A 23,631-nucleotide genomic window follows, 5' to 3' on the forward strand; every position below is an offset into this window, starting at 1 on the left:
AATGGCTTTAGACCTCAGAATCTCCTTTCAAGATGAACCATCCAGGAAGGATCCTGGGTCAGATAATCTAGAGCTTAAACCCAGCCAAGGATCTGCCATCCAGGAGGGAGAGGGGATCTCTGAGTTCCGGAGCACTCAGCTCAGCTTATTTCAAAACAGCAATAACTCATGTGCAAGGCAGGAGCTGCAAAGACTCTATAAATTATTTCACTCATGGCTGCAGCCAGAAAAACACAGCAAGGATGAAATAATTTCTCGTTTGGTCCTGGAACAGTTTATGATCAATGGCCGCTGCGGTGACAGGTCCACTTTACAAGAGAAATGGAATGCAAGCGGCAGAAACCTGGAGAAATTCATGGAAGATCTGACCGATGATGGCATGAAGCCACCTGGCTTAGTAAGTAGAGGGTTCTGACCCCCAGGGTGAGGGGCATGGGAGTGTAAGGAATAAGTAGTCTGTTGGAGTTGCCTGGAAGTAGAGAAAGAAGTTATTATAGATAGTAATCAGGCTTTGTTCACAGGTCCACGTCCACATGCAGGGACAGGAAGCCCTCTTTTGTGAGAATATGCCCTTAAGAGAAGTCATTGTTCACTTCACAAAACAGTTGTCGACAGGAACTCCAGCAAGAGAGAACATGGGGACACCTTTCTGGACTCCTCAAGATACTTCCCTGGAAACAAGACAAAGTGAGTGGGGAAAGGCCAGGTACCAGAGGGATGATCTGTGTGGACTCTTTCTTGGGTATAACTTCACTGAGTCACTTTTTCCCCCGCTACAGAAAGTGAAGGTAAAGAAAATGGTGGCAACATTTCTTTGAAAACATGTCAAGTAAATGACCGTATTGCTAGTCCAAACAATCAAATACCTTTCCTACTCATTATCCAAGAAGAGAACAGTCCGAGGCCTGAAGAAGGAGGTGTTTGTTTGGAGAATCCACTCAGCTCCAGAAGAGCAGGTCCAGGCCCCTCCAGGTCCCAGGAAGGGTCCCTGAAAGGACCCTCCTATCAAGATGTCATTGTGGAGGTGGAACCAGAGTTTCTTTTCAAGCCAGACCAGGTCACCCTTGAGCCTGTTTCTACCCACCAGAGCACTGAGGGGAACTCTGCACGTGGGGAACACCAAGAAAGATTCCACGGAGCCCCAAAAGTATACAAATGTGAGACGTGTCCCAAGATCTTTAGGTATTCCTCTCGGTTAAAAGTTCACCAGAAAAGACACAATAATGAGAGGACATATATTTGTGCCGAGTGTGGCAAAGGCTTCTTCCAGGCATCAGACCTACATGTGCATCAGAGGATTCATGCAGGAGAGAAGCCTTTCATGTGCAGCATGTGTGAAATGGCCTTCAGCCACAAAACCAACCTTCGGGCCCACGAGAGAATCCACACGGGAGAGAAGCCCTATGTATGTTCCCTTTGCCAGAGACGCTTCCGCCAGTCCTCCACCTACCACCGCCACCTTAGGTTTCACCAGAAAATTGCCCTCAAAAGTGTTCCCTCCACGCTAAATGCTTCCTTGGCTATGGCCCCAATGTGATGTATAGAAATTATGTATGTGCGTATGTTTATTTCCATAGTACTGCTCTATAGAATATACTTTATAAAAATAATTAAAGGGCTTCCCTGGTGGTGCAGTGGTTGAGAATCTGCCTGCCAATGCACGAGACATGGGTTCGAGCCCTGGTCTGGGAAGATCCCACATGCTGCGGAGCAGCTAGGCCCGTGAGCCACAATTACTGAGCCTGCGCGTCTGGAGCCTGTGCTCCGCAACAAGAGAGGCCACGATAGTGAGAGGCCCACGCACCGCGATGAAGAGTGGCCCCCGCTTGCCGCAACTAGAGAAAGCCCTCGCACAGAAACGAAGACCCAACACAAGCCATAAATAAATAAATAAATACAAATTTAAAAAAAATTTTGTTAAAAAAATAATAATAATAATTAAAAAAAAAAAAAGTGGCAACTTCCCTGGCGGTCCAGTGGTTAAGACTCCTCGCTTCCACTGCAGAGGGCACAGGTTCCATCCCTGGTCGGTGAACTAAGATCCCACATGCCTGGCAGCACGGCCAAAAATAATAATAAATAAGATGAAAAATTAAAAAAGGAAAGAAAATAAATTTTAAAAGACAATTTAAAAAAAAGAATGTAATTTCCTGATTGTATTTTCCATTTATTGTTTCACCCCCCACCCCAAAAGAAAAAGTAAGTTTATGAAGAGCAGGGAATTTCTCAGTTTTGTTCACTAAAGTATCTCATGTGCGTAGAAAAGCATCTGGCACATTTCAAATAACCAATAAATATCTGTTGAATAAATGAATGGATGTGTTATTTTGGTGTTTATTCTTTAAAATTTTGGCGTGTGCCCCAAGTGAGAATGAAACGGAGCAGGACCCTATGCTCCTTGCCCCCCCCCATGTCCTCAGCCTGCTTTTGTCTGTGGAAAACCTTCAGCAAAAGAATAAGTTTAATCAGAGAAGTGAGAAAATGCAGAGACAAAGGAAAACAGTCAAAGGAGACCAAATAATAATTGTTTAGTCATTAAGCAAAAATCAAGGATCTTTAGTTCCTCCTTAAAGACTGTAGATAATACTCTGAGCCATTTCCTGAGCTGTCTTGTAGATACTGAAACCCCCACCAGGTGGAAGAAGTTAACAGCATGATGACCAGGCTGTAGCCATGACATAAGCTGCCACAATTCTGAGAATTGGCCTCAGAGAAATAGGGAAAGAACGGACCCTGAACCTGAAGACTAACTGTGCTTAAAACAATCAAGAGAACGCTGATCAGAGCACAGATGACCAATTTCAAGATGACTGTTAGAGCTGACTGTGCTGTTTCTGCATGTGGTACCCTCCCTCTGTCTATAAAAGCTGTTGCCCACTGATTGTCTCGGGGGGTGGGTGTGGGGGTGGGGGTGGAGTCAGCCTTAGGACAGGCGTCCACCCTCCCCATCCCCCGGTTGCCAGCATCCAAAATAAAGCAGTTTACTTTCCACCAACCTGGCCTCTTTATTGGCTTTTGAGTGGCGAGCAGCTGGACCCCAGTTTCGGTTACAATAAGACAGTGAGTTCCAAGCTCAGTGGTCCAACGAGACTTTCCCTGCCTGCTGCCCTGTCCTCTGTCCACACCCTTTATCTCTAGTGCAGCCACAGGCACCTAAAAAGGTGGGGAGCGGAGATGGAAACTTGGAAAGAGGCCTTAACTGAAGAAAGGGACCCTTTGTATTTAAATAATATATAATCATTTAATTTACTGGCAATTTAATAGCTAAACTGGACCTAAAGAAGACTGGGGACTGAAAGTTGCAGAGTGCAATTTTATTAACAAATACCAGAAAAGTCCAATGTTTTCCATGCACTTCTTCCAGTAGATGGAGCGTGTGGGGGTAGGGAAGGCTTATATGCAAAACCAGTTTGAAAGAGCAGTTTGGAGAAAACGGATTCTGTGTACAGTCGAGGCAAAAGCTCACATGCTAGTTATTGCGAACACATTTGTGATCTGGCTTCCAATAGGAAATTAGGGTTCAGTCTCATTGAGAAACTAGAAGGTGCCCTGTAGAAATGGCCTGAATCCTGGAACAGGGGCATTCTGCGGGGTAAATTGTGACACTTCTCTGATTCCCTTGCTATCGGGCTGGGATAATGCTCCACTATGTGGAGAAGCCCATTCATCCATCCTCTTTCCTGGGCTGTCTCCAGGTATTTTACTATGGTGAATATTCTTGCAAATCTTGGTATGAAAGAAGGCTTCTCTTTGGAAAGACCTCTGGGAGATGGGTTGTGAAATAACAGCAAATAAATATATATATTGGACTCTGCCCGGTTCCCCAGCACAGCGCCCCCAAAACCCTTGTATTTTCCTAAGAGATAAGAGCACTAGGAGCTTTTTGTTTGTTTTTGTTTTTGGCTGCGACACGGAGCTTGTCGGATGGTAGTTTCCTGACCAAGGCTCGAACCCGCACCCACAGCAGTGAAAGAGTGGACGCTTACCACTGGACCTCCAGGGAATTCCTCTGGGAGCATCTTTTGTTCTAAAATTTGATCTTGGACCCTGGCTTCTGACACAAAGCACCTAAATCCTTTTAAATTTCCTGGATGAAAGGAGTGTCTTTGGCTTTAAATGAGGTGATGCTTGGTGGGCTCCTGGATGGCTTCAGGATGGGGACTGATCACCAGAAAGACCGAACTATGATTAGAAGCTTGGAACTTTCAGCCCCACCGCACCCCTGCATCCCTGGAAGTGGAGAAGAACTGGAGATTGAGTTAATAATGGATCATGCATTCTTAAGTTCAGGACTTGGAGATCTTCCAGGTTGCAGAACACATCCATGTGCCAGGAGGGTGGCATGCCCCTACTCTACAGGGACAGAAGCTCCTGTGCTCGGGACCCTTCCTGATCTCTCCCTCTGTAACTCTGTCTGGCTGTTCATCTGTACCCTTTATCATACCCTTTAAAATATAATAAACTGTTTAAGTAAGTGAGTATTTCCCTAAATTCTGTGAACCGTTCTAGTGAATAATCCAATTCGAAGAGGGCAGTTAGGGGAACCTCTGATTTGCAGCCAAATCAGACAGAAGTTGTGGGTAACATGGGTACCCACTATCTGCAATTGGCCTCTGAAGTGGGGGGCAATCATATGGGACTGAGCCCTTAACCTGAGGGATTTTCACTAACCCGAATTAGTGTCAGAATTCACTGAATTGTAGAACACCCAGCTGGTGCCACAGACAATTGGTTGGTGTGAGAAAACAGCCACACTTCTGATGTCAGAAGTGTTGAGTGTGGTTACTTCAAAAAGACACACGCACCCCAATGTTAATAGCAGCACTATTTACAATAGCCAAGTTATGGAAGCAACCTACGTGCCATCAACAGATGAATGGATAAAGACGATGTGGTATATATATACAATGGAATATTAGTCATAAAAAAGACGGAAATTCTGACATTCGCAACAATATGGATGGAACTAGAGTATTATGCTTAGTGAAATAAATCAGACAAAGATACATACTCTATGTTATCACTTATATGTGGAATCTAAAAAAAAGAAATAAGTGAATGTATATGATAAAATAGAAACAGACTCACAGATATAGAGAACAAACTAGTGGTTACCGGTGGGGAGAAGGAAGGGGAGAGGGACACAATATGGGAAGGAGACTAATAGATACAAACTACTATGTATAAAAGAAATAAGCAACAAGGATCTATTGTACAGAACAGGGAAATATAGCCATTATTTTCTAATAACTTTAAATAGAGTATAATCTATAAAAATCTTGAATTACTATTGTATTGAATCATACCTGAAACTAATATAATATGGTAAATCAACTACACTTCAATGAAAAAAAAATAGTGTTGAGTATGGCAGTAGAGTGAGAGTAAAGGAGAAACACAAGTATTTTTCCAATACCCAGCGGCAAACTTTTTCAAAGTGGTTTTTACCCATTGTAGCACCATTAGCAATACAAAACATCTTGAATGTCCATGTCTTCTGAAATGCTTGGTTTTGTGACTGCTCTGACTTTAATACCTGGACCCCCGGGGTAGAGTTTATTGGAATCAGCAAGTAAGATAAATAAGTTAAAAAAAAAAAAACCAGCTCTTTCTCTCACACCCTCTGCTTAGCCAATATGCTTGGATTTTGCAGGTTAAATGCACAGTTGACACGTCTCCCTGACACACCAGCTGCCTGTCTGACTCTACTTGGCATCACACACATCACACAGGTACTGAAATCATAAATAGAATGAGTGCCTGGCCTCCACCCAGCTCCAAGCTCAGTGATTATATGCAGAGTTCAACAATACAAAGGTGGATTCCCACTGGTAACCTCCTGTGCATTCGACTGAGGTGGAGAGTCAGCTACAAGTCCAGACTAACACGTTTGGGGAGTTTCTGCTTCTAAATGAAACGGGAGAGAAGGGGGCAGGGCACAACCTTTAAAAGAATGACATAGCTCAAGGCCATGACCCAAACTGGTTAGAACCAAATAAATCCAAGATGGCGGATGAGTTGCCTTCCACCAGACCTTGAGCATCAGTATATACTCACTGTAACACATCAGCACACTAAGTGACACACCCACAGTCACCATGACAGATCCCAGACCAACCATAAAAGGCCAAAAAGTGGGTGGTGGCCCAATTCCTAGAAATTCCTACCCCTTCCCCAAAATAGCTGGAATACTCCTCCCACTCATTAGCCTATGAAATTACCCACTCCTATAAAAACTGACAACCCCATACCCTGGTGCCGCTCTTGCCTTCTGAGATGGTCCACACTCTTGTCTGTGGAATGTGTTTCTCTCTAAATAAATCCACTTCTTTTTAAAAAATATATATATATTTTAAATTAATTTATTAATTTATTTATTTTTGGCTGTGTTTGGTCTTTGTTGCTACGCACGGGCTTCCTCTAGTTGCGGCGAGTAAGAGCCACTCTTCATTGCGGTGCATGGGCCTCTCATTGCAGTGGCTTCTCTTGTTGTGGAGCACGGGCTCTAGGTGCACGGGCTTCAGTAGTTGTGACATGCGGGCTCAGTAGTTGTGGCTCACGGACTTAGTTGCTCCGTGGCATGCGGGATCCTCCTGGACCAGGGCTCAAACCCGTGTCCCCTGCATTGGCAGGCGGATTCTTTTTTTCTATTTTTTTTAAAATTAATTAATTTATTTATTTTTGGCTCTGTTGGGTCTTCATTTCTGTGCGAGGGCTTTCTCTAGTTGTGGCAAGCGGGAGCCACTCTTCATCGCGGTGCGTGGACCTCTCACTATCGCAGCCTCTTTTGTTGCGGAGCATAGGCTCCAGACGCGCAGGCTCAGTAGTTGTGGTTCACGGGCCCAGTTGCTCCGCAGCATGTGGGATCTTCCCAGACCAGGGCTCGAACCCGTGTCCCCTGCATTGGCAGGCGGATTCTCAACCACTGCACCACCAGGGAAGCCCAGCAGGTGGATTCTTAACCACTGTACCACCAAGGAAGCCCCCCCAGTAAACCCACTTCTTACCCATCACTTTGTCTCTCACTGAATTCTTTCTGTGACAAGACATCAAGAACCTGAGCTTCGTTAAGTCCTGAGACCAGGTGTGTTATCTCAGTTAAAAGAACGTGGGTTCAGGTCCCAATCTGAGGCCCACAGTTTCATAAACAGAGGGTTCCTGTGCAGAAAGGAACCAAGAAGGTCACTGGATTTTTCTCTGCAGGTGGGTTGCCCTCTGTTTATTCCAAGTGGAGCTGGCTTACCCCTTACAGTTGTGAATCCAGTTTCCTCTTTAAGATATTTATTTATAATTGAAAAATGAATTCATTAAAATATTTAATAGTGATTATGTGTAGGAGCATTGTATCCCTTCCTATGGAAACCCAAATAAGGCTTGGGGCTACTCTCTAGCTGTGACCCTGTTTACCCTCACCACAGCCCTGATCACTGTAAGATTTTTTTGTTTGTTTTTGGGTTTTTTTGGCCGCACCGCATGGTGTGCAGGATATTAGTTCCCAGACCAGGGATTTAACCCAGGCCCAAGGCAGTAAAAGCGCCAAGTCCTAACCACTGGACTGCCAGGGAACTCCCAGAATTTTCTTTTTATTCATTTGTAATCCACGTGGCTCCCTCACTTCATCCCAGACTGACCTGTGTCCTTTCCTGACAGTCCTCTGATTGCCCCCTGGGAAGTCACCCCAGACTCTAAGATCTTCTCAGTCTACTTTGTTGTCCTGAGGACACTGGTCATCTGACTTTGTCTTGGGCATTTACTTAGCACAGGCAAGAGAAACCCCCTCTCTGAGCCTCGGTTTCTTCCTGTGCAAAATGGAGAGGATGGGGGGGCCTGATCCCAGGGCTCCGAGAGCAGGTAAGGAGAGGATGCACTGGCCACACCCACATCCCCACCGTGCCCCGACAACGCAATTACTGTGGGGCATGGTCGCCCTAGTGCTAGCTTGCCGGCGGTGTCCTGGGGGGACAGGGAATGACTAGGGGGAGCACCCTGGGCATCTACAGCTCAGGTCTGTCCCGGGAAATACTCTTCAGGCCCCCCACTCCAAGAGCGCTTTCCATCACTCTGCTCTAATCGCTGCCAGACCTCCTCAACTTGGGGGATATCAGGAGTGAGGGGCACTGTGCCTCCTCCCAGAGTCTCTGTGCCTTCTCTGGGCTGCACCTATACGGAGGCCTGGCTGGGCTTGGGAACGTGGAGCCTCCACCTGCTGTTATCCAATGGAGGTCTCGCTGCTCGCAGCTTACAAACTCAATTACATACTCACAAATGGCCATAGAAAAGAAAGGTGCCTTTAATCAGAATGCTGACAATCTGGGGAGATGGTGGACTCAGCGTCCCCCAAAAAACACCTCTAGAGATTCTGCTCGGCCATGAAAGTTTTAAAGGAAAGGAGGGACGTCATCTCAGTTAATCATTGAGATTGCAACAGGAGGGAAGGGGGCAGGGCACAACGTTTGAAAGGATGACATAGCCCGAGGACATGACATAAATGGGTTAGAACCAAATGGGTCCAAGATGGTGGACAAGTTGACTTCCCCTAGACCATGAGCTTCATTATATGCTCATTGTAACACATGAGTGAGCTAAATGACACACCCATAGGTGCCATGACAGTTCTAAGGCGACAATAAGGATCAAAAATTGGGCGGTGGCCCAATTCCTGGAAATTCCTGCCCCTTCCCAAAATAGATGGAATACTTCTCCCACTCATTATCCTATGAGAAATTACCCACCACTATAAAAACTGACAACCCCACACCCTCGTGCCCTTCTCACCTTCTGAGATGGCCCACGCTCTGTCTGTGAAGTGTGTTTCTCTCTAAATAAATCCACCTCTTACCTATCACTTTGTCTATCACTGAATTCTTTCTACGATTAGACATCAAGAACCTGAGCTTCATTAAGCCCTGAAGCCAGGTGTGCGATCTCAGTTGGAAGACTGTGGGTTTTGGCCAGGTTCAAGTCCCAGCACTTGGGTTCAAGTCCCAATCAGGGTCTTGGCCAGGTTCGAGTCCCGGCACGTGGGTTCAAGTCCCAATCTGAGGTGCACGGTTTCAAGATGGCGGATCAGAGTCCTTGCCATCCTCCACTGCATGCAGGCTCGTGGACTTCTTGTGATCTTCCCCTAGATGTTATCTTGTTCACACAGTTTGTTTGTGAGATCATTGAAGGGGAAGCTAGGGAAGAGATCTGGTCATCTGTTAATTACTTATTTTTCATTTCTGCTTCTTTGATCTACAGAAAGAAATGACAAGTTAGGCAAGGTATTCTGTGATTAAAAGACTTGAAAGGTGTGCTTGGGCCGGAGATTAGTAGAGCATGCAGGTGCCTGGTTTAAAAGTTTGTTACAGTATAACTTTGCTAAAATGACAAGAAAAGGGGCTTCCTGCTGAGGGCCTTGTCGCTGGCCACTGGTCTAGTGGCTAAGATTCAGCGCTCTCGCTGCTGCAGCCTAACTGAATTCATTCTCTGGCCGGGGAAGGGAAATCCTGCTTCAAGCCGCTGCAGGCCGAGGCCACCCGAGATCAGAAGGATCAATAAAGTTTGCAGAAACACTTACTTAAAAAGTCCAAATTCCGCAATGGTTTTCTGGGAAGAGTTTTTATAGGCAAAATTCGGGGTGGGCTGCAGGGTGTGTAACCCTCCTCTGATTGGTTGGTGATAAGGTAACAGGGTGGTCTTTCAGGAATCTCAGTCATCAGCCTTCTGGTTCCAGCCAGTCTGGGGTCCATGTGCTTGTGTTCAGCCAGAAGCTACCATCCTCCACATGGGTAGGGGCCTCAGATCCTGCAGAAGAACTCAAAAATATATTGTTATGTATATCCCTTGAGGTGGAACCAGGACCCTGCTTTATTCCTGCGCTATTGTTTTCTTGACCGTTCCTCCTTTGTTTCTGCATTCCCTCCCTTCCCTAATTAGTGACTGTATGGATATGCCCTTTGGAACTCAGAAAAAGTCTAGGAGGCTGAAGCTTTTTTTCTTTTTTCTTTTTTTTAGCCACAAGGCATGTAGGATTCTAGTTGCCCCGACCAGGGTTCGAACCCGTGCCCCCTGCAGTGGAAGCATGGAGTCTTAACCACTGGACCACCAGGGAATCCAACTAACGTAAGGAGGGGTTTTGTACCTCAGAGGGCCCTGCAGGGTCCTGCTCGGTTTCATTATGAACATTTCTCACAGCAACCTACCTGGAGAAGCAGATTTCTGGGGGAAATGCACGGTCAGAGAAGTGAAGTGTTTTCCTATATGATCAGGCCCAGCCGTATGGCTGCTCTCTTGCTCTCTGTACATCCCCTGCCCGATCAGTCCTTGTCTCACTTACACCCCACTCACCTGACTGACCTCCCTCTTAATCATAAAGCCTAATCAGTAAATGCCTACATACTCCCCCCACCCCACACCCCATCACCTCAGCTCGCAGGATCTTAGTTCCCCGACCAGGACCACGAGAGTGAAAGTGCGGAGTCTTAGCCACTGGACCACAGGGAAGTCCTTGTTCTAATCTTTAGATTAGGACTATCTCCACTGTGACAGTTTATTAAAGGGACTCTGAGGGGAGTGCTCCTCTGCCAGTTTTCCTGGCAACAGGTGAGCCAACCTGATGTCAGTTCTTCCTGGAACAGGCAACCTCCCTCTTCCCTGTGAGAAATGGAATATTTCCTGTCATGTCAGTAAACAAAGGATGTCACAGTCATCAGTGATTGCAGCCACAGCCTATGGTGAGCTGGTGAGCCCCGAGGGAACTCAGGAAGGAAACAGAGAATACCTGCCATCTAGCAGCCATCAGACTGCAGCCACTGCCCACGGTGAGCCCTGAGGGAACTCAGGGTGAGAAAACACAGGACACTGGCCTTGGGTAACTAAGGTGCATATCAAAGGAATGATTGCAGTGAGCCCAGACTCTTGCATCTTCCCATACACAGAAAAGCACTAAATTCTTTAACTTGAGATTTCTAATTTTCTTTTCATTTTAAAGTATATTTATTTATTTATGGCTGCGTTGGGTCTTCGTTGCTGCGCGCGGGCTTTCTCTAGTTGCGGCGAGCGGGGGCTACTTTTCCTTGCAATGCGTGGGCTTCTCATTGCGGTGGCTTCTCTTGTTGCAGAGCACGGGCTCTAGGCGCGAGGGCTTCAGTAGTTGCGGCATGTGGGCTCAGTAGTTGTGGCGCACAGGCTTAGTTGCTCTTCAGCATGTGGGATCTTCCCGGACCAGGGCTCGAACCTGTGTCCCCTGCATTGGCAGGCGGATTCTTAACCACTGTGCCACCAGGGAAGTCCCTAGTTTTCTTTTATTAACAGTAATCTTTTGTTCCTACCACCTGCCCTTTGTTGCAAAACTCCTGTATATCCTGGCTCCCCCCTCACCTCCTCGGAGCAGTTCTCTCAAGGTTACTTGAGATGCTGCCACCCGGGCTTCAAGTTCGAAAAATTTCCACTGAATAAAACATAACTCTCAACTTTTAGGTTGTATGTATTTTTTTAGTCGACACCTGGTAGCGAAGACAGCTGCCCTGTCCTGCCCGTCATCTGCTGCACACAGTGGGGTGTGGCTCCAAGAACTTTTTGCTTCAGGTGGGTGAGATCCCCCCACCTATTAGACCATCGATGTCTCTGCCGCTGACCTCAGGCATTCCTCAGTCTTGAGGCTGGGCAAGTACAGGGCTTGCAGGACTGCTGGATGCAGCCCAACACTTTCCCAAGGTCACACAGCAGGAAAGTTTTGGGGTCTAGAGGTTGAATACAAACTCCCAAGACTGACCCCAGAGCTGGGTTTAAACATTTTATCAGGGCACGTGAAGCGCTTCATGCCCCACCAGGGCTGGTGGCAGACAACAAGGACCAGGGAGGCTCAGCTGCTGCTGCTGCTGCTGCTTTTTGAGTTGTTTGAATTCTAACCATGACGGTTTTCCCTCATTCCTCTGAATCCCAGAGCACTCACCGTCTGCCTGCACAGTCCTCAAGGGGGCGTCATCGTCTGTCAGCTCCAAGGGCCTCTCCCATGGGAGGCGTTTCTCTCAGACACAATTTCATTATGTCCAAAGGCTGGCTGCGTCCGCCTCCACCTTGAGCCCAGCACACAGTCGGCTGACCAAGAAACTGGTCTTAAAGAGAACTAAATGAAAAGCAGAGGGCTCTTCACACGCATGTTGTCTGAAAAAAAATGCACGACCTAAAAGTTGAGAATTCTGTTTTATTTGGCGGGTTTTCTGAGGACTTCAAGCCCGGGAGGCAGCCTCTCAGATAGTTGAAGGGGTCAGGGAGGAGCCAGGATCTAGAGGAGTTTTTGCAACAAAGACCATGTAGTCGGAACATCAAAAGATTACTGTTAATTAAAGAAAAGCAGGACTTCCCTGGTGGCGCAGTGGTTAAGAATCCACCTGCCAATGCAGGGGACTCGGGTTCGAGCCCTGGTCCGGGAAGATTCCACTTGCCGCGGAGCAACTAAGCCCGTGCGCCCCAACTACTGAGCCTGCGCTCTAGAGCCCGCGTGCCACAACTACTGAAGCCTGTGCACCTAGAACCCGTACTCCACAACAAGAGAAGCCACCGCAATGAGAAACCCGTGCGTCCGCAACGATAGAGTAGCCCCCGCTCAGCGCAACTAGAGAAAGTCCTCGTGCAGCAGTGAAGACCCAACACAGTCAAAAATAAATTAAAAAAATAAAGAAAAGCAGATATCTCAAGTTAAGGAATTTAGCGCTTTTCTATATATGGGAATATGCAAGAGTTGGGGCCCATTGAAATCATTCCCTTAATCTGCACCTTAACTACCCAGGGCCAGTATCCTGAGTGCCTGAGTGGGGGGCGGGGCCGGGTCTGCTTCCTGCAAAAACAACTTAGGAATGTGTGTCAGGCCTTTATATCTTACATGGCGGATTTACAGCCCCGCTTTTGTCCTTTGAAAACTATGTATATACATCAGTGGAACAGAGATAGAGCTAATCTTTTAGTCCTATGGGTCTCTGGTTATTGACTCAAAGACCAGAGCCTTGGGGAATTCCCTGGCAGTCCAGTGGTTAAGACTCCGCACTTCCACTTCAGGGGGCCCGGGTTCCGAAGGCGGCGTGGTGAAGCCTCCCCCCAAAAAACCCCCCAAAAACCTGAAGTCTTCAGGTGTTGGGCCTGTTTGCTCAAGGCCATTCCCCCGTCCTTTTCCAAGATGGCCACACTCTTGTCTTCCTGTCTCGGTTATACATATATGTCTGTTTCTTATTAAGATATTTAACATGTCAAAGTGCTGCACTTGGGGGTAGCATGTTTAGGGAGTGTGAGTTATGCATGTCTCACCTGGATGGACTCTGACCTTTTGACCTGATGAAGTCATAGAGAACACCTGTCAGAAACTCAAGCTATTTATCTGACCCTTACCATAAAATAACTCGTGATTCCTTAAGGACAAATATTTTCTGAGCGAGAGTCAATTACAATTCTCAACCAGGCAACTTTAACAACCTCAGGGCTTTTTGCTTTATAAGCCCCTGACTCTTTTTCTTCCCTGAACACTCTTTAGGGGTTACCTGTATCTGTGTCTCCTGAATTGCAAGTCTTAAGACTCCAAATAAACTCTTTTTAAAATTTGAAGCCTCTTGCATTGTATGTATATATATATATTTTTTTAAAATTAATTAATTTATTTATTTTTGGTTGCGTCGGGTCTTTGTTGCTGCATGTGGGCTTTCTCTAGCTGCCGCGAGCAGGGGTTACTCGTTGTTGCAGTGCACAGGCTTCTCATTGTGGTGGCTTCTCGTTGTGATGCACAGGCTCTAGGCGCGGGGCCTTCAGCAGTTGTGACGCATGGGCTTCAGTAGTTGTGACTCGCAGGCTCTAGAGCGCAGGCTCAGTAGTTGTGGCACAAGGGCTTAGTTGCTCTGCTGCGTGTGGGATCTTCCTGGACCAGGGCTCAAACCCGTGTCCCCTGCATTGGCAGGCAGATTCTTAACCATTGTGCCACCAGGGAAGTCCTTGCATTATATTTTTTGCTATAGGCATGTAACAGGCATTCTACTGGCATGTAAAAAGCAATTAGATAATGTCGATGAAAAACTGATAGTCAGTCTAAGAAAGAAATAGAGGGACTTCCCTGGTGGTTCAGTGGTTAAGACTCCGAGCTCCCAGTGTAGGGAGCCCAGGATCCCTGGTCAGGGAACTAGATCCCGCATGCATGACACAACTAAGAGTTTGCACGATGCAACTAAAGATCCCACACGCTGCAACGAAGATCCTGCGTGCCACAACTAAGACCCTATGCAGCCAAATAAATAAATAAAATTTTTTTAAAGAAAAAAGAAATAGAATATTTTGGGCAGTCTGGTGGGCGTGGCTGGCCCATAGACTAGTTGGTTGTCAGGCCCTGACTTGTTCGGAGGCTGCTGTCTGCTGGTGGGTGGGACACCTAACCTCTACACAGCTAAGGGCCTGGGCAGAGGAAGAGTTGAGCTTGTGGGCAAAGATGGGCAAGAGAAGAATTTTGAGAATGACCACTCCTCTGCTAGATCAGAGAAGGTTGCAGGACAGGCCGGGAACTGAGAACATCACTAGATTTATCTTTGTAGTTGCCATGTGTTTAACAGCAAGAGGAAATGGATTCTAATAATCTATTTTCCTGTTTAAGACAATTATATTTGGAAAGTGGATCAATTAAATTGTTCAGTCATGATAGTATGTAGAAATGTCCCTTTGGATGTAAATGCCCAGGAAGCCCTGTGTTTCTCTCACTGTAGCCGTATCACTGTCAGGACTTGAATATTTTATTCATTTGTCATCCACATGGCTTCCTTCCTCACTTCACTCTAGACTCATTCTTGTATTCCCTCCTCTTCCCAGACTTCCCAGGCTGCCCCTTCTAAAGTTACCCCAGGGAATTCCCTGGTGGTCCAGTGGTTAGGACTCCATACTCTCACTGCCAAGGGCCCAGGTTCAATCCCTAGTCGGGGAACTAAGATCCCACAAGTCGCGAGGTGTGGGGGCAGGGGAGGGGGAATTGCCCCAAACTCTCTAGTCTCCTCTGTTTTATTTTTGCTTTACTTCAGAATCCTTAGGACAGTTTTACATTTTCTTGATTGATTGATTGATTGATGCGGGATCTTAGTTCTCTGACCAGGGATCGAACCCCTTGCCTTCTGCATTGAGAGCACGGAGTCTTAACCACTGCACCACCAGGAAAGTCCATTTATTTATTTATTTTAAATTGAAGTATAGTTGATTTACAGTGTTGTGTTAATTTCTGCTGTTCAGGACAGTGATTCAGTTATACATATATATACATTCTTTTTCATATTCTTTTCCATTATGGTTTATTACAGGATATTGGATATAGTTCCCTGTGCTATACAGTAGGACCTTGTTATTTATCCACTCTATATATAATTGTTTGCATCTGATAATCCCGAACTCACACTCCTTCCTTCCCCCATCCCCCCTCTCCCTTGGCAGCAACAAGTCTGTTCTCTATGTCTGGTAGTCTTTTTTCTCTTTCATAGATAGGTTCAGTTGTGTCATATTTTAGATTCCACATATAAGTGACAGCATATGGTATTTGCCTTTCTCTTTCTGATTTACTTAGTATGATAATCTCTAGGTCCATCCATGTTGCTGCAAATGGCATTATTTCATTCTTTTTTATGGCTGAGTAGTATTCCATTGTATATACGTACCACATCTTCTTTATCCATTCATCTGTTGATGGACATTTAGGTTGTTTCCATGTCTTGACTATTGTGAATAATGCTGCTGTGAACATAGGGGTGCATGTATCTTTTTGAACTATAGTTTTGTCTGGATATATGCCCCAGGAGTGGGATTGCAGGATCATATAGTAGTTCTATTTTTAGTTTTTTCAGGAACTGCCATACTGTTTTCCATTGTGGCTGCACCAACTTACATTCCCACCAACAGTGTAGGAGGGTTCCCTTTTCTCTACACCCTCTCCAGCATTTATTATTTGTAGACATTTTAATGATGGTCATTCTGACTGGTGTGAGGTGGTACCTCATTGTAGTTTTGATTTGTATTTCTCTCATAACTAAGGTTGTTGAGCATCTTTTCATTTGTCTATTGGCCATGTGTATTGGATTGGCCAAGAATTCCTTTGGGTTTTAAATAAAAATAAAGGACATTTTTCATTTTCAAGAACTTTATTTCAGGAACTTTATTGAACAGTGTATTCACCCTTTTGTTCCACTACCTTCTGCCATTTTTCAGGCAACTTCATAATTCCACCTTCCCAAAACTTTTTATCTTTTTGAGCAAAGAACTGTTCCAGGTGCTTTTTACAGTCTTCCAGGGAACTGAATTTTTTTCCATTAAGAGAATTTTGTAAAGACTGAAATAAATGGAAATCCAAAGGTTCAATGTCTGGTAAATATGGCAGATGAATCAGAACTTCCCAGCCAGGCTATAACAGTTTCTGCCTGGTCATCAAAGAAACATGTGGTCTTGTGTTATCCTGATGGAAGATTATGTGTTTTCTGTTGACTAATTCCGTACGCTTTCTTCGAGTGCTGCTTTCAGTTGGTCTAATTGTGAGCAGTACTTGTTGGAAGTAATCATTTGGTTTTCTGGAAGGTGCTCATAATAGAGGACTCCCTTCCAATCCCACCATATACACGTCACATTCTTTGGACAAAGACCGGCCTTTGGTGTGGTTGGTGGTTGTTCATTTTGCTTGCCCCATGATCTCTTCCATTCCACATTATTATACAGTATCCACTTTTCATTGCCCATCACAATTTGTTTTTAAAACAGAATGTTTTCATTACATTTCAGTAGAGAATCACGTGAGGAAATATGGTCAAGAAGGTTTTTTTCATTTAACTTATGTGGAACCCAAACATCAAAGCGATTAACATAACCAAGCTGGTGCAAATGACTTTCAACACTTGATTTGGATATTTCGAGTATGTCAGCTATCTCCTGCATGGTATAATGTTGATTGTTCTCAATAGCTCAGTTTGATCGCTATCACGTTTGAGTGGTCTACCTGATCATGGAACATCATCCAGCGAGAAATCTCCAGCACGAAACTTTGCAAATCACTTTTGACACATTTGATCAGTCACAGCACTTTCTCCATACACTGCACACATCTTTCCTTTCTGTGCTTCATTTGTGTTTTTACCTTTCTTGAAATAATAAAGCATAATATGCCAAAAATGTTGTTTTTTTTCCTTCCATCTTCAATATTAAAATGGCTGCAAAAAAATTCACCAATTATGATTGTTTTTAAAATGCACTCTGATACGACAGCTCTCATGATACAATCTAACAAAATTGTTTCAAATCAAGTTAAACACAACTAAGCACTATTAGAGCCATCTTACGGAAAATACCGAACGAATTTTTTGGCCAGCCCAATTTTTTTTTTCCTTTGGAGAAATGTCTATTTAGGTCTTTTGCCCATTCCTATTGATCATTTATTTAGTTTCTTTGTGAGAATCTGACTCCATCCCTGAAACATGACCTCCTTTTCATTTCACCCAAAAATATGCCTTTTTGACATATTTATTTTGAACTAAAGGAAATTAAGAAGCAGTTAATGCAAGAAAGGCACTGTGTTCTCCCCTTATTTGCCTAAAAGCAGGACGTAAATTTACAAAGGACAAAAATTAATCACCAGAGAAAACTTTAGACCCTTATTAGCCTGGAGACAGCACAAGAGGAATTTGCATAACAAACTTTGCTAACTAGTGGCAAAAAACAAAATTCAGCTGATTAAATTTGAAGATCTAATTGGCTCTATTGAATGATTCATGTATCAGAGACCATCCCATCTAGCGATTAGAAAGGAGTTCCAAAGGGCTACAGAAAATGAAAGGTTTTTAAAGGCAGAGAGGGGGGTGAGACAAGGAGGTCATAAAGAACGAATTTGTGAACATTGATAAAGGGAAACCTCACTAATATGTGGTCAAGAGGCCAGAAGAGGAGCTCTCAGGAAATACCACTGGACATCAACTACAGGAAGAATTGTCAATTATAAACCCCAACAGAAGAATCATCAACAGGAAAGAATCATCAGTTACAGGCCCCAACAGGAAAAGATGTACATCGCATCTCCTACAAGAAACCTAGTACCCCAGCAACTCTACCAATGAGAAACCCTCATTACCCTAAACTCTCACTTTTCTCCAATAGACTTTCTTTCAAAATAATGCCTCCTGACTTCCTCCCTTTTCTCTATAAAATAACATCTCTCTCCTTTGTTGGACTTGCCTATGGTTTTTGCCATTGCTTGCTTGTTCTGATTTATAATTCTCTGCTATTTCTGAATAAACCCATTTCTGCTGGTAAAATAACTGTTTTATATTATTATTATTTTTTTAAATTAATTTATTTTTGGCTGCGTTGGGTCTTTGTTGCTGTGCACTGGCTTTCTCTAGTTGCGGTGAGCAGGGGCTATTTTTTTTTTTTTTTTAAATGATGCTCTCTCTTTTTTTTAAAATATATTTATTTATTTTTGGCTGTGTTGGGTCATTTCTGTGCGAGGACTTTCTCCAGTTGCGGCAAGCGGGGGCCACTATTCATCGCGGTGCGCGGGCCTCTCACTATCGCGGTCTCTCTTGTTGCGGAGCACAGGCTCCAGACGCGCAGGCTCAGTAGCTGTGGCTCACGGGCCTAGTTGCTCCGCGGCATGTGGGATCTTCCCAGACCAGGGCTGGAACCCGTGTCCCCTGCATTAGCAGGCAGATTCTCAACCACTGCGCCACCAGGGAAGCCCCAGGGGCTACTCTTCACTGTGGTGCATGGGCTTCTCATTGTGGTGGCTTCTCTTGTTGCAGAGCACGGGCTCTAGGCACCCTGGCTTCAGTAGCTGTGGCACGTGGGCTCAGCAGTTGTGGCTCGCAGGCTCTAGAAAGCAGGCTCAGTACTTGTGGTGCACGGGCTTAGTTGCTCCGTGGCATGTGGGATCTTCCCAGAGCAAGGCTCGAACCCGTGTCCCCTGCACTGGCAGGCAGATTCTTAACCAGTGCACCACTAGGGAAGCCCCTAACTATTTTATTTTTAAGATCAACAGATTATTTCACAAAGGGCACTCTCCTTTGGGGGATAAAAAGCGTCTAGCCGGCATATTACCTCACTAGTGCTGGACAGGAAATTCCAGACTGACTGGTTAAGATTACATTCTTAGGAGAAGCTAAAACTGCAGTTAGGTTCAGATATTAAGTCTTGCTATGCTGACATGCGTTTAGCACAAGTGACTCCATTTTGGGCCTGTTGTCTCTTTTTTTTTTAACACTAGCTCTTATCCAACATTACTTTCCCACATTATTTGGCATCCCTAGAGACTCAAGTACTTTTTCCTTTCTTTGTTACACCTCAAATGTATTGTTCTTTGTCGAAGGTATTATATAAGATTGAATTCTAAGCCACTTCTTTTCCTTTTTTTAATGTCCTAAATTATTTATTAGGTAAGAATTTTACAAGCATTACTTATATTAGCGGTAACAGTGGAGCCGGAGAGCAACTGCGCCTTCTCCAAACTTGCGGCCCTTTCTAAGGCCGCGGTTCTTTCTGCCTGCAGATGTCAGCCCTCACATCACCCTGTGTCTAACCCAATTCTTTGAGTTACTCAACCCTGTCTCTCTCATGTATGTATAAACATGTCAATAAACTCCTGTTTGTTTTTCTCTTGTTATTGCCTTTTGTTACAGAGCTTGAGCTGAAAAGGTAAAAACTGGGTGGAGGAAAGTTTCCCCACCTACATCTCTAAATACTTTACAGTGCTGATGAACTGCAGACAACATTCCCCTGCAGTCCGCTTTCGGCCCCTTTAAGAGGAAAGGAAGCCCCCTCCCTTCGCTCTTGAAGCCTGGACGCCTTTTCGCAGCGTCCCTCGAGGTGCCCAAGGCTTTTTCTCCGCGGCGGCGGATGAAGAGCGCCCCTTCCCGCGGGCCTGTGGAGTTATGGGAACTACATTGCCCAGAACACACTGCACCAGAAGAAGAGCGGTGTTGCTCCAATGAAAGACCAGGACAGGGGCATTTCCGGTCTTAGGAAGCGTGTCAGGGCTGGACTTCCGGCGACTTCCTGGTTGAGGCAGCTTTTGTTTCCCTCGGACTTGTTTACCGTGTCAGAGGCAGTAGAGCTCTGAGTAGCGGTAGGGACTGCTGCTCCCGGCCCCGCTCCGCCCACAGAGTCCGATGGCGGCGGCGGCGCTGAGGGACCCGCCTCAGGTAAACGCTCGTCCTGCGGGCCCTCACCGCCCTCACCCCACCAGACACGGAAGACCCGAGTGCGGAGCGCCTGCCCACGTGCCCGCAGCCAGGCCGCGGTGTCCAGGAAGATGGGGTCCCTGTTTCTCACAGACAGTGTGATGGCGCGTGGGAGAGGGTTACAGGCGGAGGTACCGGCATGTGTAAAGGCTTGGAGGTAGGACTGAGCCCGGAGGCTTCTGGAAACTTGGGGTCCAGCCTTTGTTTTTAGGGGACAATGAGTGTGAGGGGGAGTCACGCCTGGACTGGCAAACAGAGGTACCTGGGAGCCATGGAGAGTTGTGAATGGAAGAGGAACACAGTCTGTGTTAGGGTTTTATTTATTTATTTATTTTTTGGCCGCACCACTCGGCATGTGGGATCTTAGTTCCCCAACCAGGGATAGAAACCAAGTCCCTTGCAGTGGAAGCGCAGAATCTTAACCACGGGACTGCCAGGGAAGCCCCTATATTAGGGTTTTAAAAGTTTACTAAAAAGCTGCTCAGAGAGGGAACAGTCGGGAATGTGCGTGATGAGAACAGTGAGGCACAGATAAGTAGAGTCCTTATCTAGGGTCAGAGATCTGGTTATAGGCAGCTCTGAAGACTGAAACACAGAGGTTAGTAAATTAATCCGAAGTCACCTGGTTCCAGGGCTGGGTGGGGATACGGGGGAGTCCTGTGCACATGGAACCCAGCCATGGTTCCTTCCTCTTCCCACAGATTCTGGAGGTTAAAAAAGAACTTAGGGAATCTATACAAGGAAAGAGAGCATGTCCCAGGCCCTCACTAGTCCTGACATCAGCGGTATAGTGTCTGGAATTGTGGTGTCTTGAGGCACTTCCTGTGCTGATTTCCTGTCTCTTGCCTGTGGGGACCCTGGGAGTACCCCAATGCAGGCCAATCGGTAACATAGTGGTGTTCCTATTTCTGGCAACCAGTGTAAACATATGGTGTGGGAGTTATCTCAGGAACATATAGCAGCCTGAGCAAATGCTCAGTGTGACTGAGTTGGGAACAGGGTACAGTAGGTCTCCATTCTTTCTGTTAAGAACAAAGAGCAGGGAATCAAGAATCAGGCCTGTAATGTGGCTGCCTGAGAATCTGGGCATCTATTATGGAGATAATGGGAGATTTGTATAAGAGAAAGGAGTTGGTCTTGTTTAGGTTTAAAAGGCTCCACCTGGCTACACAGTGGAGAAGAGATTATGGGGTTAAGGCAGGTGGCAGGGAATTCAGGAGGAGGTTACTGCTATAATCCAGATGAGTTTGATGGACCAGGGTTATGACCATGGAGGTGGGAGAAAAGGTTGGATTCCAGGTCCATTTTTTTAAAAAATTAATTAATTAATTAATTAATTTATTTTGGCTGCGTTGGGTCTTTGTTGCTGCGCTCAGGCTTTTGTAGTTGCAGCGAGCGGGGGCTACTCTTCTTCGCATTGCACAGGCTTCTCATTGTGGTGGCTTCTCTTGTTGAGGAGCACAGGCTCTAGATGTGCGGGCTTCAGTAGTTGTGGCTCGCGGGCTTCGTTGCTCCGCGGCATGTGGGATCTTCCCGGACCAGGGCTCGAACCCGTGTCCCCTGCATTGGCAGGCGGATTCTTAACCACTGTGCCACCAGGGAAGTCCCTCCAGGTCCATTTTTAATGAAAGAGCTGAGTAGACTTTGGATGGTGTAGGTGAGGGAGAAAAAGGAGGAGCCAGAGATGACCCTAGAGTTTTTCATCCTATCAGCTGAAAGGATGGAAGCTCCAACAAACTGGCATGGGAAAGTTGGTGGTAGGTGAATTTTCCTTGGGAACATCAGAAGTTTTGTTTTGGTCCTGTTAAGACTTTGAAAAGTTTCAGAGAACAGTTAGTGGAGTGGGCAGTTGGACACACAGGTCTGGAAATCTGGAGAAGGCTTTCAGGAGGGAGACTTTCAAAAGTGATGGCTGTTATGTAGACCAGGGTAGAGCTGTGGATGTTGTTTAGGAAGGGAATGCAGATTTTAGTGACAACGCTATTGGAAAGTCAGAAGGACTAGGGTGCATACTAAGGAGTAGTTTTCTTCCTTGATACTATTGGGGTTGCTGGACCTCACAAAAAGAGATTAGGGAGAGGGGTGATAGTGGAAATGGTGTGGGTTGATCTAGCAAGTAGCCAAGGCTTCCATGGGATGAATGAACTGGAGATAGCTGCTCCTATGTCCAGGAGGCATAGGAGTAATTGAGACAAGATGACACTGAGGCAGGGCTCCTGCTAATTCACTACTGTATGAATTCACCAGGATTTGGTGGTGAGCTTTGATGGGTTGTAGGATGTTTCATTCTTGCTAGTGAGTAAGGTCTGGGGCGAATATGGTCACTTGGGAGAGTCACTGTGCTGGGCATGTGGGACTGGGCTTTTAATGAAGTTTGGGTGGAGAGCAGAAGGTTGTGGTGGCTGAATGGACAGCAAGTGCAGCATGGAAGTGGAAGAGGGTTATGGATATCTGAAATTCACATGTGGCTCTGGGTGGTTAATATTGAAACAAAGATCACAGGCAACATCAATCATCAAAGCAGCATTGAGAATTTACCTGGCTGTGGATCCATCAGAGGATTGGGGTTGTACTAAATCATGTTAGTAATTTTCAAGCACTCTTCTGGATGCCGTTTGCCAAGTACATGGGTGAGTCCAGGGAGATGTCTGTGGTGTGGGGCAGGAAGGTGGCAGAGCTGGGGAAGTGCAACTGTGGGGTCTGAAGATGTGAGAGATGTGTCTACACAATGATGTGCACAAGGAGAGAATTAAGAGCTGATGGTCCACAGGCCCTGGAGTTGGGGCCTTAAGGGTGAAGCATGAGCCCAAATTTGTGTCTTGGAGGCACAATCTGGGACGCCCCAAGGGAATTGCTTGGCAGGCCCAGAGCTGAGATGGCATTTATGTGCTGCGGCCCCCCGCCCCCCATCTTTTGTTGCTGAGCACAGGAATTAATGGAACCCTGAGGAGAGCGTGGGCATCAGTGGCACCAGGGCCTGGTATCTCCTTTGAGGTGGGGAGCTTTGAAAGAGGATGATTGTGGAGATGTGTGAGGAGTTGGACTGTGGGTTCTCAGAGAATATTCGTACTTTCATTTGTACTAATCATGACAAGGTGGTGTGACCTTTGAGGACATTGCCGTGTACTTCTCCTGGGAGGAATGGGGCCTCCTTGATGAGACTCAGAGATGCCTGTACCTCGAAGTGATGCTGGAGAACTCTGCACTTGTATCCTCGCTGAAGAGTAAGTCCCTTACTCTTTTTTTTTTTTTTTTCCCCTTACTCTTCCCAGTGACCTGGACTAGGCTCTATCTTTCCTCCCTTCCTTTTCTTCAGAGGATGTTGTCTTCTTCTCACATATGGACCATGGGAACTGCTTCCTTGCCTAGCTTTCTGAGTAGTTGCTGTCATAGCCAGGGCTGGGTTGTTTACCCTGCTCTCTCCTTT

The 23,631-nt window shown here is 45.9% G+C and overlaps 2 protein-coding genes across 7 annotated transcripts in view; both read left to right on the forward strand.

Annotated features, from left to right (window-relative positions):
- Position 1: 1 nt before the first annotated feature.
- On the forward strand, positions 2-18,442 carry ZSCAN4 (zinc finger and SCAN domain containing 4; the record flags this gene model as incomplete). Its single annotated transcript, XM_082369384.1, has 3 exons — positions 2-397; positions 522-687; positions 780-18,442. The coding sequence occupies 3 exons, from the start codon at positions 2-4 to the stop codon at positions 1,535-1,537; spliced, it is 1,320 nt and encodes a 439-aa protein (XP_082225510.1). The 3' UTR covers positions 1,538-18,442.
- Positions 18,443-18,448: 6 nt separating this feature from the next.
- The window catches only part of LOC309617292 (zinc finger protein 551-like), a 50,874-nt gene continuing 45,691 nt past the window's right edge, over positions 18,449-23,631 (forward strand). For 2 of the 6 annotated variants that reach the window (XM_082369397.1, XM_082369395.1), the window contains exons 1-2: positions 20,906-22,834; positions 23,300-23,428. The gene's annotated coding sequence lies outside the window, so the exon portion shown is untranslated. Of the gene's footprint in view, positions 20,362-20,905; positions 22,835-23,299; positions 23,429-23,631 lie in introns of those variants that run through there. The other 4 variants (XM_082369396.1, XR_014237881.1, XR_014237882.1 and 1 more) reach the window with 4 other exon arrangements.

This window comes from Balaenoptera borealis, assembly GCF_965194805.1.
Source record: "Balaenoptera borealis genome assembly, chromosome: 19".
Taxonomy (NCBI): domain Eukaryota; kingdom Metazoa; phylum Chordata; class Mammalia; order Artiodactyla; family Balaenopteridae; genus Balaenoptera; species Balaenoptera borealis.